The sequence below is a fragment of the Dermacentor silvarum genome, chromosome 1 (genome assembly GCF_013339745.2).
Source record: "Dermacentor silvarum isolate Dsil-2018 chromosome 1, BIME_Dsil_1.4, whole genome shotgun sequence".
In the NCBI taxonomy this organism is placed as follows: Eukaryota; Metazoa; Arthropoda; class Arachnida; order Ixodida; family Ixodidae; genus Dermacentor; species Dermacentor silvarum.
In genome coordinates, this window is record NC_051154.1 from 233,906,176 (window position 1) to 233,922,519 (window position 16,344).

Genomic DNA, 16,344 nt, shown 5'->3' on the forward strand with positions numbered 1-16,344 from the left:
ATAAGTCGGCTTTGGAATTTGGTCCGGCATCTGCGCCTCGTTCACGGGGTCTGTGACAGACACCCCCCGCCCCCCTCTGACCTCCGTCGTCGTGAACGTGGCGTTGTTCACGTCGATCGCCTTAAGCATTACCGTGAGCCGCTCGTGGTCATTACTGCTTGAGACGCCAGGATGGCTGCTTTTTCTCCCGGGAGTGATTGTGTTGATGAAGACGTATGGGGCACCATGCACAGAAGATGATGCGCACCACCAACAGCAGCAGCATCGTGATCGCTTCACGAAAGACGACGCCGAAGGTACGGTTCAGAGCACTGCCCGACGTGTACTGTTACTGTTCTATAGCCGCTACCCGCCGTGGTTGCTCAGTGGCTATGGTGTTGGGCTGCTGAGCACAAGGTCGCGGGATCGAATCCCGGCCACGGCGGCCGCATTTCGATGGGGGCGAAATGCGAAAACACCCGTGTACTTAGATTTAGGTGCACGTTAAAGAACCCCAGGTGGTCCAAATTTCCGGAGTCCCCCACTACGGCGTGCCTCATAATCAGAACTGGTTTTGGCACGTAAAATATCATAATTTAATTTTTTTTGTTCTATAGCCGCCCGTTCCGTGCCAGCTATCCCGCGGATCTATATCTACGCCTGTTCCGGCTATATATATATATATATATATATATATATATATATATATATATATATATCGTCTATATATACGGCGACGATATATATATATATATCGTCGCCGTATATGAGTGCCCACCCTCCACTGAACGGAGATAACCACTACAGCAAAATAATAATGATAATGATAATAATAACACGTGACTTCGCACACATTTTTTCTCCTGGCGCGCCGACTGGGTATAGGGCCTCTCAACTTTTAACATGGTTGGGACTACTTAAGCTTAGTCAGTCATCGATAGCCAATCGATAGCTAATCGATAATCAATCAACAATCAATAAATTCCGGAAAATGCTGGGGATGACTTGGTAGTGCTTAGCCTAACCGGAATAGCCAGGACTAGCTAGGTGCCCATCAGCGCCGCTGTTTCTTTAGCATTGCGCCTCCAGTGCAAGCAACGCTTTTTTTTTCCCCTTCCTCCATGCAGCACACTCGAACGCGCTAAGGCGCGACGCCTTTCTAGCTAACTGTAGGTTAGCACGGCGATTTTAGGTGACTGCGGCCGGGAATACTAATTAACGCGTCATCTGACGAGTGTTATGCCGCGTCCGCATCCACTGCATTTCGCGCGCTTTGTGCACATGGCACCGCTAACACGCTGCTGCAGTTCTTGATCGACGATGACGAGCTCTGGGAACTCGACGTGCCGCGACGGAGGCAGGAACATGTTTATGATGCAAGCTGTTCGCGCTGCTATCAGAGGTACCGCACCAACCAATTGTTTCTGCGCGGTGGTATACTGACTATAGTAATTATTAATTGCAGTAGTAGAGTAGCACAAAGTAGCGCTTGTCTGTCTTTCTTCCTGTGTGAGTTGTCTTTTGGATTGCGATAATTTTTCCGTCGCCAGCAATTCATTGCAGATGGCAGGAGGACCTTATGATTCGAGGCATTGATAATTATGCGATCAACCAATCACATTCGTACTCACGTTTCTTGCGCCAGGCAAGCAGAAAACATGAGTACGAATGCGAAACCAAACAACGCGTGCAACGCGCCAATCACGGGCGCCAACTTCGCCTCGAAAGAGTGAGTGAAAACGCAACGGGGGCGGAAACACGTCACCTTGCCGGAAGCCATACCAGGAGCGCGCTCCCTCCGTAAAATTTACAGCTCGCTCTACCGATTAGAGGGCGCTCGAGTTTCTCGTTGGAGTTGTGCACTCTCGCACTGCGTCTGCGCACGGCCGCGACCACGCCATAGCCTCCATAGCACCCATGGTCGACAGAAGCATGGAGACAACAATGGCGTCCGCGGCAGCAGCATCCGACTGGAAAGAAAGCCTCTTGCAAGAGCTGGACTTCAGGTCGACCTTGCAGCGCGGCGCTGCCTGGCGAAAGGTGCTGGCTCAACAGTGATTTGACAGACTGGAACCGAGTGCTGCACCAGCTCGCGTTCGAACTCATCGAGACAATGCGAGGCGGGCTGCGCCTTGCTTGGGAGAGCATGACTATTGCGCGGGACCCCGACTCCGTGTCTCGCGATGCGGCATTCCTTGCTTCACAGCTCCTCTGTCACCACGCCTGCATCGACGAACTGGCGCTCCGCTGCGTCGCTAACACTGGCCGGTTGGAAAAGCCTGCGTTCTTCATTGATCTGCGTCCTTCATCGTCAGCAGGAGAATCCGTTCGAGTGATACGCTCGCTTATCGTTTGCGAGATGCCGTTCGAAGAAGCTCGACGTGAGGGCACGCTCTACACATTGCAAGGTGTCGACGCCATCGGCTGTCTCGAAACCCTTCTCTTCCGCAGCCATGGATACAAAACCAAGTTCACATCAGACCTTGGTGCGCTATTACAGCACAACCGGAACTCCCTCAAATTTGTGCATGGTGTGTGCTCCGAGGAAGCGATGCATTCTAGGGACCATCAAATACAAACCGAGCGCTTATGGGGCCAGTCGTTTGTAGGGCTTAACATTTTTGACACGTTCACTGCCATAGACGCGATCAAGCCTCTTTTGGAAGCATCGACGCATTTAACGGAACTGACCGTGAACGTCCACGGAAGTGAGCTTTCGGTATTTGCTGAAGCCGTTGCGGCAATGAAAACTTTGACCAAGCTGGTAGTGATGTTACATAATTCTACCCAACTGATCTCCAACCCGAGTGGAGATCAGTGGTCTACCCCAGCAGTCCTGTTTGATGTGCTCAAAGTTAACTCAACGTTGAACTGTCTCTGTGCGAGATTTTCACTCCTAAGTCCAGACTGCGAACGGGCACTGGCATCTGCACTGCGCACGAACGCGACCCTCCGACACCTGGAACTCAGCGATTTCCAATGTACGTCCAGCCTGGCGGATCTGGCAGAGGCACTGTCGGACAATACCACTCTCGAATTTCTGGAATTGAACACTTCCTCCCTGCAGATTACATCAATCGCAGCGCTGTGTCGTGCACTTAGTACAAACAAGACGCTGAAGACGTTGGCGCTTAGACTGAAGAGCGGATTCGGCACCCACGATGAAAGGTATGAGTCGATCAAAGCCTTTTATTGCGATAGCAATTATATGTTGGCGGAACTGTGATCACGAACACGCTAGGGGGGTGGAGGGGGGGGGGGGGGGGGGTGAGATGCAGCTGTGCGTGCGGCTCCTTAGCCCGGCCGTGCGCCGGTGGGTAAAAGGTAACGGGCCGAGGTGGCTGGCGGCTACACGCGCGCTGCTTTTTCGCGTGCCTGGTGCTAGATGTCGCGTAATTTCCAAGTTTTGGAAACGCGTTGAAGGGAGAGGCAGCCGAAGCGTTCGCTCCCCTCGTGTTGCGCTGTCAGCCACGCCAGCGTTTTCACGGCCACGGTTCGCGGTCGTTGAGTGCGAGCTGTTCATGTTTGCCTGTGCGCATGTGACTCCGTGCTTGCGAATTAGTAAGCGAATGCTCACTGCAGTCTTTACTGCCGATAAAACTACGAAGTTTACTTCGCGTACTTGTCTAACACTTTGCGCTCGCTATCAACGCTTCGCCTTTCGGGTGGTATTGCGAGATTTTTTTACTACAACAAATTTTGCTTTGTAGTTTTACTACATATCTTGTACTCGTATACTCTTGTTCTTTGGTCATAAAGCGAAATGATGCGAATCGTAGTTCTGAGAGTTACTTATTCACGAAGGAAGTGAGATAATAGAAGATCAGTACGGAAAACCATACAGTTCAGCTGTGTAAATCATATAAAGTAGTGAACAAAAAGATATATTTTGTATTTGGGTCCTTTGAGCTAGACTGCTCAACTAGGGGCTGCGTTATGCCATGAAGACAGCCAGCCTAAAGCAATAGTCGCTTGGACACGCGCTGCCATCTTATTTTATTCACACCGCATAGCCCACGTACCGTGCACATAACTTGCGTATTCCAAGAATGTATCACAAGGAAACCGTATATATCGACCTGTATGCGAAAATGCGTGCGCGCTGCTGAGATATACCTAATTATAGGTGGAGTAGTTGAACCAGCCTAAGGCTTGGTATGCTGCTTGGAGGCAGGTCTCGGCTTAGCATACTTGGCAAGGATGAGATAACATTTTCAAAAAGACGCACATGTATCCACTCGCGCAAAAAACTCGGAAAGGGGCCGCAGTGTATGAGCACCACGAAACGAACAAACTGCAAAAGTGGAGCTATATGGCACCGTCAATGCATCTGTCCCTTTGGCTGCACCACAGAGATGGATAACATTTCGGTTATTGACGGTGCCGTAAAGCTCCACTTTCCAGTTTAGTCATTTCGTGGTGCTCACTGCGGCCCCTTTCGAAGTTTTTGCTCGAGTGGATGCGGTGTCCGTTTTAATAACACACATATGTTTGCTTACTACTGTAATGGAGGGGTGGTGCAGGGGCGGGCGGGGCGGGGGCGAATATCTTATAGCAGGGTTTTCCATGTACGTTCACTTTGACCCGCGAAAGCTGACCTACCTCTTGCTCACTGCAGTTCTAACGTGTGTGTGTGTGTGTGTGTGTGTGTGTGTGTGTGTGTGTGTGTGTGTGTGTGTGTGTGTGTGTGTGTGTGTGTGTGTGTGTGTGTGTTTGTTTGTTTGTTTGTTTGTTTGTTTGTTTGTTTGTTGTCACTTATGCCAGTGCCAGTTCGCAATAATTTACGCTGATAAATTTCTTTTACAACAGGGTCGCCTTGGCGGACGAGCTGACCCACAGCGGAAGCTACAGTCGCATCTGTGTCCCGTTGGCAGAGCCCGACTTGCCAGGCTTGACAGCGATATTGGCCTCCGTTACGGCGTGCCCCCAGGAGCTTGACTGCAGCGATATCTGGCATTTTAAGAACGCCCTGCTTATTTCTCTCTTCGACGCCGTCGCTACGAGCTACGTTAGCTCTCTGAGGGTCGTTGTGCCGAATGACCCTGGTGCAAAGGGTGTTCTCTTCTGCAAAATGCTTAAGAAGGTCGGGAACCTTCGCTGTATGGACCTCGTTTGTCGGGAGCTGTTTGCTCGAAAAGTATTACGCGCTGTTGCATTAAACAGCAGCATTGACAGATTGATCATCAGTATCATAGACCCGGTGTATTTGAGAACTGCTGAGGCGCTCTCGTACATGCTAGCTCACAACGAGTCGTTGACCGAAGTCAGCGTATACACTGCGAAAAACTGTTTCGGTGAAAGTGCAGCGAGAGGAATTGCTCGCGCACTGTCTCAAAACAGGCGCATCACGCACCTTTCGTTACCGTTCACGTTCAGAACTGACAGCAGCGACAGTTTCGCCATCTTGGAGGCACTGCGGAACAACCACCGCGACCTTCACCGCGCAATACATTTTGCGATTCATCCCACGGCAGACAGGCTGTGCGCAGAGGCTTTCGAGCTGTTGTGTGGAAGCCCCGTTTTCCGGCCGCCAATTGGTCGCGGTAGGCGGCGCGCCGCAACTAGAGGTGACGCAGATCTTGAACTCTGCTCGTAACTACTTGTTAGACAACTACCTCGTCACCGCTGGCGTGGTGCGGCAGAACGTCGTGAGATGTCACCCTTCGAGTGCTGCCACTCAGGCGGATGCGCTCACAAACGACTGCTGGCGAGCGATTGCGCGATACTTGAAGGTATCTGACGTGATTCTGAACTGACGGGACAGATGAACTGTTCAAAAGCCGGAGGACAGCTTATGGTCGAGAGAAACCCAACCCAAAAATGGTTTGCCTTCGAAAACAAGGGGCACGATTTTTGTAAGCAAATATACGTTTATTACTCGCTTTCAATAAACTTTTTCATTGTTTCGCACTTGAATGTTTACATTTTTGGGGGAAAAGAAAAAAAAAAAACACACGTAGAGTTGTAAATGGTGTGAAACCGATTTTAAAGCTCCCGCTCACTACAAAATAATAATATTTCCTTTAAGTGCAACTGAAAGCTTTCTTTCAGCTTAAAGAACAGGTACTACAAGTCATTCAGTTGATACACGTTTAGGGGCACAACTGGGCATATTTGTGGAGAAAAAAAGTACATATACATTTTTAACCAATAATTGCTACACTAGATTGATTACATTTCATACGTATATCCCCCCCAAAATATTCTAGTATTCTCTGTGACTAAACCAAACCCAAAAGCCTACAAATATTCCGCGCATTCATAGCCAATGGTGCCTGGGAACATATAACGTCCTTATCCCGCTGCCTTCATGGTGGAAGCCTTCATGTTTTGAACGCTTGCAAAGATGTAATTATTACTAACCACCCGTCTTGCATTAGAGTCGTCGTGTAGAGGAAAGAGGTCATTACTCGATCATGCATTTGTCGCGCATGACACAATCGCGCTCGGCGTTTAGAGAAGCGCAGCTCGGCAGTGTGTCCTTCCGAGCAGTAATGTTTGAGACGGCTCACTATGCAATAGTATACGTGTAACTAATCTCACACTGGTGCTCATCGGGAGGCCTTCGAGTGTTGCAGAAACTTGCTCGGCTATGACCCCCCATGCTGGCTGAACCGCCCTGCTTACAAGACAGACACTAGCGCCGCAGTTCCTTCTAGTAATTGTATTATGTGGACCGCCACCACATATTCGCAAAATCGCAGATGCATTGCACGTACTTCTACGTGCTACGGGTCACTTTCTTTTTGAAGCGTTAATGTCGCAATATAAGGACCAGAAAAACGGTAGTGTCGATAAAATTTGCAGCCCCACGTCACGTTTCGTCATCTTGATGAAAAAGCAAAATTGCATTTTGCAAAGCTTCCACTTCCTCGCACAAATTTTAAAGTCTCGACAGGTAATCAGAGAGGCGGATAATGGCGGCAGTGCTAAAGCGAAGCTTTCTTTGCCTCTTCGATTTTTCCACTGCTGCTGCTGCCTTGCACCCCGCTTCGGGAAATGGTTCAAGGCGTGCGTGTACATGGCAGGAGCGTGGCAGAGAGGAAAGGCGGCGCGAGAAACTCGTTTGGACCTTTCTGTCGACGGTCTTCGCAATGCACTCAGGAGTTCCCTGGGCTTCGCTACAATAGCCTCTTGACTGCTGTACTTATCCGTGATTAGCATTGCAGAAACTGCAGCGCTTACCTTTGTACTAACGGGCAACAGTCCCAAGGGGGGATAGACTGGTAGAGAGGAGGTAGGGAGAGGAGACAGAGAATGCGTAGAAGTGACGCAGTCACGAAACGAGTAAACAGCCTTGACACTCTTCGCTCGCATACATGGGGGAAGGGCGGGAGAGGGGAAAGGCAACGCAAGAAGGCAAGAAAACGCTACTACTAGACATGACAGCGGTTGCGGACAAAGTGGATAAACTTAAGTTCAATGAACGATACGGTACGTTTGTGCTATTTCTCAAAAATAAACACCGCGCCAATTTGTCAAGCGGTAAACTAACGCAGGGCCTGCAGACGCAAAGCCGCATTAAGACACCGTTGAGTCCAGGTGACACTACGGAAGCAGCCGCACGTCTAATCAACACTCCTGAGTCCACTGCGGTAGGTTTGCGGCTTTGGCATTGCTCGAGGTCACGTGTTCGATCGCGACCGTGGCAGCCGCGTTTCGACGGGGGCGAAATACAAAAACGCTCGTGTACTTCGATTTAGGTGCACGTTAAACAACTCGATCTAGGCGGTGAAAATCAATCTGGATTCCGCTACTACGACATGCCTCGTAATCCGATTGTTGTTTTGGCACGCACAGCCCCATAATTAACTTAAAGTTTAACACTTCTGCCATGATGCGATGTGCCATGTATAGCAATGACAATGCTAACTTTCTCGGAAGGTTATGAACAATGGCGCACAACGCCTCGAACGATCACGTCTCGCTGTGTGTTCTGTGTACTACGCTGACAAACAGCAGCGGTGCACGCAAGGTAACGTTTAACATCAACTCTCGTATTGCACTAAACGCCAAATGAATTAAACATTTGCCGTCAACATCACCGTCAATCATGATTAATCAGGGCAAACAGCATCGAAAGCTACGCTTACGTCGATTCCCACAGTGCGTAGGATCCGCATAATTTGTATACTCGCAGCTTCTTTCCCATCCTTCCGTATGGCTGTTTTGCGTGCCACAATTGCATCGTCTGCTGTCAAAGACAGTAATATTGACTGACAAGGGGCACTGACTTGCAAGGCGTTTATCGTACATTCTGAGGCGCAGCGGTTTCAGTCTGTGATGGCCCGTTAGCATGAATTGTGGTATCTCAAACGTGCTCTTGGGGCAAAGGAACGACAACACAGTAGTGGGAACAACCAAAACGGCATGTATTGCGCCTTTAATACACCAATCTATAACCAGCCGAATTGAACATGCCGATGGGGGCTGACGAATCGAGGAAGTTCGACTCAACGCGACAGGATAGCGAGCGAATATGTTCGCTTCGATGCATGGGCACCAACGCCTAATCGTTCGCGTGTATGTTCACGCGAACGACGTCGCTTTCGACCCATCGTGTTCGTCCTTCCCGGTGCCCCGTTCCGAACCCTGCGTTCCTCCGAAGCGTGCAAGACAACCGTATAGTAGTAGTGGTTTATTGAGGAAAATGACGCTTATTTCTGCTGCTCAATAGGGAGCACGGCGCAGCGTCAGGGGAAGTGGGAGATAAAGGTGAGAGGAAGGGAAGAGAAGGAGATGCCGCCGATTCCCCTTTGCGGCCTAGTAACCCCGCCGTTAGGTGGCGTTAGCAGCGCAACACTCGCGCCTTATCTCGCACTATTCTGCAGCTGCACCGACCGCCGGCGGCGCTTAGCTAAGCGGCGAAGCCAGATTACAGGAGATGCGAGAGCCGTGCGGGGAAAACAACATAAGGGGACGCACGAGAGTCGAGCGAATCCACCGCAGGAGAATCCGTCGAAGACGGCAACAATACTCCCAGATTGTCCTTCGTCCGTGGTGCGGTACGTGGTGTACAGCGTTGTATGCGCGTTCGTTTCACGCTTTTCAAGCGAAGCTTGTATTGGCTCACAAGTTTTGGTGGCGTTGTAGTCACGCAAAAAATCACGTGTGGCGCATACCCGAATTCAATATGCGGGCATGAGCCAGAGATATGCGGGTATGAGCCAGGGACAAGAAAGAAAGGAATGAAGGAAGGAAGAGCAGGTGCGGCGGCGCCGGATCAGGGTCGTTTGGTGTGCCGCGGGAAGGAAAAGGGAAGGAAAGGGTGTAGGCGTGCTCTCCTCCGGGCTCCCTCGCCTCAAGATCGCTTTCGGCGTCCGGTTGGGAAGGCCGCGCGTGGTGCATTCCGCCGAGGAGCAGGCTGCGTTTCAGCAACGGTGCCGCGAACGCGCTCGGGAAGGGGCTCGTCGTCGACGTGTCGATTCTAGAGTGAGGGCTTCCGAAGCCCAGGCGAAACGTCAGCGAAGAGCCGTGGACCCCGATTTGAGGGAACGCGATGTTCTCGAGCTCATGGTTATAAAACCAAGTTCTTGCGACGCCGGTGAGGTAGAAGGCGACGTGCCTAAGTTTTTCAGATTCGTTCGAGTGGTTAAAGTCACTCACGCGTTCGTATAGCTCCAATCAGTCTTCAACGTCTTCACCGGGAAGTCCAGCAAAAACCGGTGGATCCTTCTGAGCGGTGGTGACCGTCCAAGCAGGGGTTCCCGCCGGAGCAGGCAATGTGGATGTCGCGGTAGTGACCTGCTGGTCGAGTGCGGTTGGTAGATGCGGCGACCCGAGCGGAGCTCCAGGGATGTAGCGTAGGTGAAGCTGGAGAGAGACCGACAGCGAGATGACGAAGGTACCGGACAGCACACTCCACCACTTCTGAGACGAGGTTTAGGCAGTCAGACTCTCATTTATTCTCTCGAGCGAGAGCCCCACTACCAGGTTCCAAAACGGTGATGATGAGAATGTACAGATGAAAATATGAAGCGTATGAATAATTCTAACAATATATATATTGAAAGGAAAAAAGAAGGAAAGGCAACCGATGGAAACAAGGCCAATAGTTGTACCCTACGTACATAAGGTTGCGTACAACCTTAAGAAGGTAGCGAATAGGTACAACGTCCCAGTGGTCCTCTCTGCACCAAGGAAGCTGTCAGGCCTGTGCCCGCGGAATTCCAAAGCACCCAAGCCGCCTATATGTGGCAAGAGGCATGTAAATCCCGACGTCACCTGTGCGGTGGGTATGGTTTACGAAATTCCGCTCAGCTGTGGCAGGGTTTACATCGGCCAAACGGGACGATGTGTTAACGACAGAGCGAGAGAGCACGCACTTTCCATTAAGAATAACCTTTCGACACATTTACCTGTGCACTGCAAATCATGTAAATGTAACGCAAGATTTAAGGAGATCAGCATTCTGGGTAGAAGCAACGAGGTGCTGGCACGAGAAATGCTCGAGGCTTATTACATAAAAAAATATATATCTGCATTAGCGATACGTCAGTGGTGTTGCGCGGCGCCGAGTTTGAATTTTTTAGATGCTTTTTAAACTAGCACATGCTTCTTATTGACTCATCTGGGTGGTATGATACTTGGAACCTTGCCGCGCATGTGTTAGCTTAGCTATATATTGCGATGCTTTCTCGGAATAAAGTTAGTTGCGAGTGACGCTCTTTCCTTTCACCTGTCTTTTTTCCTCGATGTGTTACGTCTTTTCGTTGCATGAATCATGTACCAACTATTCCAACAACAAGTTTTATTAAGGTAGTCTGGGTTGCAGTGTTGTGCGAATGTAACAAATGGTAGGATAAGGTCCCAATCTGTGTGGTCAGATGGGACGTACATGGCCCGCGTGTCACTCAGGGTCCGGTTGAAACGTTCGGTGAGTCCATTGGTCGGGGGGTGGTAGGCGGCGGTGGTTCTACGAATAACGTGGCACGGAGCCAGAAGAGCTTCGACAACCTCAGACAAAAAGACGCGCCCTCTGTCGCTGAGAAGTTCACGAGGTGGGCCGTGACGGATGATGAAACAGTGGAACAGGAAGGAGGCGACGTCGCGTGCCGTGGCGGAAAGGAGTGCCGCATTTTCAGCATATCGCGTAAGATGGTCGACGGCGATGATGATCCAGCGGTTACCGGCGGGTTTCATAGGAAGCGGACAAGTGGCTGCAAAGCAGGGAAGTGGCTGCAAAGCTCTAGCTGAACGGCAAGGCGCAGATTTCCGACGTTGGCAATCCGGACATGAGCGAACGAATTTGTGGACGTATGTAAACATTCCTCGCCAGTAAACGCTGACGAAGTCGTTCATATGCTTTCAGGACTCCAGCGTGGGCGCACTGCAGGTCAACGTGAAAGTATGCGCAGATAGTGGAGCGCAGGCTGCGCAGTATGACGAGTAGCCATTTGCGGCCGTCGGATACGTAGTTACGTCGGTGGAGAAGGTCGTCGCGAATGGTGAAGTTAACAGCTTGGTGGCGGAGTGCGCGAGAGGCTGACAGCGTGGGCGTGTCGGAAAGTAGGTCGAGGAGGGCCGCTATCCAGGGGTCGTGGCGCGCTGCTCTGGAGCAATTCTGTCGATGTTGAGAGGCGAGACGACGGGTGTTAGTGTTGACAGGCAACTAAGGTCGGCAGGCAGAGGAGAGCGCGAAAGAGCATCAGCATCCGAATGCTTGCGGCCACAGAGTGGTAGACGATGTTGACGTCGAACTCTTGAAGTCGAAGAGCCATTGGGCAAGGCGGCCACATGGGTCTTTCAAATCGGCATTGCGCATCCTTTTAGTGCTTCCCCCGATGCCACCCCTTCATCAGCGGGCGCCTACCTGGCGACGCGGCCCGACACCGGCTGTGACGCGATGACAAAGAAGCTCACTTAGAAGCGACCACAACGGCCACCCTTCGTGAAAGCGGGGACCAGCACGAAGGTCACTCTCCCGACCCTGGAAAAACGAACATCACGGAGAGCAAGAAACCAAGTCGACGACTTTCGTGGAAGGAATGCGAATGCCCTGTTTCCAGATTGCCTCGTCCTTGCTTTGAAGGTTGTACATCAGAGGCGGAGTTCTGTGGACAATAGACCCCTCTGATTGGCCGCATCAAGGTCATCGCATTCCCTTGCGTAGGGAACTAGGGAAGACGACTGCGTTATAAGCAGACACCATGGGTGAAGTGGTGTGTCCTGACGTGTTCTGATATGTAATCAGACATGCAGTAAGCTGAGACTTTCAAGTACTCCCCCATGGAGTGGGATCCCATATTTGGAGCCACTGTAAATATGCAGAATAAACGCCTTTTTTTCTCTCGTTTGCTCCCGGACGTACTCATCCCTCTGGCTGAAGGATCACCGACCTAAACGCTACCCGAGTCCCAACACCCGCCAAAATATCAAGAACACGTAAACGCCGGCTTTGTAGAACTACGAAATGGAAAAAGAATTCCGGTAGTTAATGCTGTGATGACACCACGCCCAGAATTTCCCGTTAAAGGAATGCTTGTACTTGCCGGAAGAATGAAAGGAAAACCAATCACGGTGTTACGAGATACCGGCAGCAGCACAGTGATCGTGCGAAGGGACTTGGTCAAGGACAATGAGCTCACGGGGGAAACCAGGTTGGTCTACCTGGTCGATGGTACGGCTAAGAAGCTTCCCGAAGCCAAGATTGAGGTTGAGACCCCCTATTACAGTGGGAATGTCACAGTTTTTTGTATGGATGGCCTACTGTCTGACCTAATCTTAGGAAACATCGAGGGAGTTCAAGCCCCACACAATCCGAAACCCTACCATCAAAACACCAAGGACAGCAATTTCAAATTTAAAAACCGTTGACGATTAGTGTGTGGTGCGAAGTGTTTTGATGACTGTACTAGCTGTTTGTTTATAAATGCATCATGAACAGAGTGTTTTGTCTGGGCTATGTAAACTACACTGTCACAGTTTTGTATAATTGTACATGCTTTATTTCATATTTTTGCCTTGTTATGCTAGAGATGTGCTGTTGTGTAGTTCAAGTGTACTTGTTACACGAGGGATGTGTTATTGTGTAGTAGAAGAGTACTTTTGTGACTTGTGTTTGTACCCGATGTATCAAGTGATATGTGATATTTGGGGTGTACTGATTTATGGACTTACGGACTCGTACGTAGTGAACTTTTGTGTGCGGCACTTTTGTGTTTTTTAATATTTTGCATAATATTCTTAAAGCGGGGGGCAGTGTCACAAAAGAGCGCATAATCTAAGCGCGCGCCGTGTGTCACGCAAGCCACCGAAAGGAGCACGCCGGCCCCGCGGCAGCTTCGACAGAGGGGGAGAGCGCATCCGCCTCAAACAGCCGACGCGACCAACGGAGTCTAGAAGCATCGACAAGTTACGCGAAGGCGACGGTAACGAGAGAGAGTGCGCGCCGAGACACATTCTCACCTGGCGAGTCGAGACAGAGAGAGAAAGAGAGTACTACAGCGTGAGCGTGCGTATAAGTCACGACCCTCCTCGACGACGACGACGCTCCGACGGCCGCGGCTGAAAATGCGAGAATTGACTAGAAGATTCCCAGGCTTTCATTATGCTACGGTATCACGACTCCGCTAGGAAGGTTCGAGAAGAGCCGCTGAAAGTTACAAAAGAGCCGTGCGGGTATCGGAAGGGTGCTCAGACTGCGCCGGTGAAGAGATGTAACGTGAAGACTGACCGTCTGCGGAAGAAGGGGATTCCCCGGCAAGCTAGTCGACGAGTTCTTCGAGCGTCTGCATTTCCGGAAGAAGTTCCTTCTTCGAGATTTGCCTCGAGCTACGCCGAGGTCGTCCGGCTCAAGACCAGCACGGGTGAATACGATTGGACATTGTGTTCCTATTCATTCTGTACTTAACGTGTTGAACTCTTAGTTCTTGTCGTTAATTATTTTCCAGTGTTTGTTAATACCCATCTGAATTGGATAGTGATGTGCCTAGCCTAAGTGTGCACGTGTGTATGTGACTGCCTTGTTTGGCAGAATATATTTTGTTGTGCTTTGACAACTCTGGGCCCTGACTCGGTCTTTGGACCACAACCGGCGTTCGCTGGCACACCAGATGGCCCCTTATTAATAGTCCTTGCTTTCGTGGGGTTGTTTTCGGAAGCCTGATAAATCGGCTTGGGAATTTGGCCCGGCGTTGGCACCTCGTTCACGAGGTGCGGGACAATATATATATATATATATATATATATATATATATATATATATATATATTGTAATGAAGAGAAGCGGACAATCGGCTGCACGCCAGAACGCCTGTTATGCTTTTTCTTTTCGCGCCCCGGCGGTCCGAGCGGGCAAGCCCAAGTGCGCATCTTTGTCTTCACGCTCGGCCACGCTGCGGACTTGAAAAAAAAAGTCGCAGTTTCGCCCGAAAGGCGAAGCATCGATTGCGATATCAAACCAGTAGAGATCTATACGAACCAAGGGTAGTAGTTGAATGGGTCGTATAAAGTTGTAAACGTTCGCTTACTAAGTAAATAGAGAAGCACGGTGTCACGCGCGCACACGTAAACATGAACTCATCTCTCTCGATGACCGCGGAAAATAGCTTTGAAAATGCCGGAGTGAGAAAGCGCCCCAGCAGCAGTGGACAAATTGACCTTCGCACTGTCTCCCGTCTCGCTTCAACGCGAACTAAACGTCGAAAGCAAAGCGCATACGAAGCTATCCAGCACTCGACGCATGCACTTTGTCTCCATCGCAGATCGCTTTGAAGATGAGGCCCGCGCAGGTGCGCACTTCGCCGACGTCGCAGATCGCTTTCAAGATACGGCACCCGCGCGGCCGCGCTGTGAGCAGCAGCCGACTAAAGCCCCTTGAAAGTAGCGACACTCCTCCGTGCGCGCGCTTTCCTCCTCAAGCTCCTCGGATTCCTCCGCGTGCGTCTAATAGCGTCCTCGATCACCTTGCCCCGAAACCAGAATGGTGCGCTGTGCACCGCGGTGGTGGCGCACTGCGGAGGGTCAACATCTAGAACAAAACTGCACCCCGTGCAGATGCTTGCATGCAGTGCCATTTTGCCCCTGGCGCGCAAAACGTGCGCAAATCGCGCGCGCACATTTTATTGTTTGCAGGTGCAGAGCATCCGCGGCAAGCACTCGAACCTTGTCAAACTGCGTGCTCCGACATACCTGGTTGCAAGCACACACCAATGGATCTTATAATTAATGGCAAGAGACATCATGTGGCGATGTCGGTGGATGAAATGAACGACTTTATGGCGAGTAAGTATTCGTTTTTAGCAACGCACGCGCGGGCAGTCAAGTGTATTGTCAGCAACACAGCGCGGTGCGCTTCCGCGGCCCGCTCCCAAGTTCTAGTAGCACAAAGATGGGGAGCCAGATAATCTCCTTACTCTGGTGTCGTCGAGGCGCCTAACGACCCGTTCAACGAACCTGTCCATTTTTGGCCGCTCTTCACCAGTACATTGTTTTTGGACGAGGTCGATCAGCATGTTGTCATCGCTGTCAGACGAACTTGAAAAAAGCTCATCGATTGCGGCAAATAGCAGCGCTTCCTTTCTCATTGCCAACATCTCGACTAGTTAACTCCGTCAACTCTGTGCAACCGCAGCTATCGGGCTAGAGCGTGCGCGGTTCCGCAGTTGGCAGTACAGTATTGGCGGTGCGCGCGCGCCGCGCGTCCCGCAGTGCTTGCTGGGATTGCACCCCGGCGCACCGCCGATTTTCTCGGTGCGAGACGGGGTAGGACGGGGCAACGGAAAACCGCCCCAACAGGGTGCGTTTCCGGTGATCGAGGATGGTCGGTGCGCACCGGTGCCGTGCGGTTGATCGAGGATGAAAGTGCGCAGCAAGATGCCCCGGTGCGCACCGGTGCGGGTGATCGAGTACGAGAATATCTTACGTGACCTGATCCTAGGCACCTAGGGCAATGCCTCCTTGCCTAGGGACACGATAATTTAGGGACTTTTGAGAAGGCGCGATGGTGGCGCCAAGCGGCGATGGTATGCGACGGCGTGTTCGTTCTCGGCGTGATCGTTCTCTGTCCCGCTATGGGCCCGCGCCGACTGTGCGTTGTTCAACATTGCGTGTGTGATTGTGCTTGTGTGGCAGTGCGGCTTTGGCCTCGGTGAGCTCTGGCAATACAGAATCTGCGTTGTGTGATCCGTGTTCCTTGACAATGCGGCGGCGGTGACGACTGAAATGTCGAAGTGGCGTAGCGCTTCGGCTGCGCAGTTCAGTGAACCGCGATATGTGGCGTCGCCGTGTCCGCCTTTGCTTAACGGACGTCGTCGAGGGATGTGCTGCTCTCTACAAGTCACAAAAATGTGACTGCGTCGACCGCCCACGGTTTAGCGCTGAATGTGTGGTTTGAGTACTGTGCTTGAAACGAGTGGTGCAGCT

General features: G+C 51.1%; 1 protein-coding gene across 1 annotated transcript in view; it reads left to right on the forward strand.

Moving 5' to 3' along the window:
- The first annotated feature begins 1,908 nt into the window (after positions 1 to 1,908).
- LOC125942236 (uncharacterized) overlaps positions 1,909 to 16,344 on the forward strand; it is a 28,477-nt gene continuing 14,041 nt past the window's right edge. The window contains exons 1-2 of the mRNA XM_049660408.1: positions 1,909 to 3,147; positions 4,789 to 4,987. Of these exons, the coding sequence (XP_049516365.1) occupies positions 2,093 to 3,147; positions 4,789 to 4,987 (1,254 nt within the window). The 5' untranslated portion in view covers positions 1,909 to 2,092. The remainder of the gene's footprint in view (positions 3,148 to 4,788; positions 4,988 to 16,344) is intronic.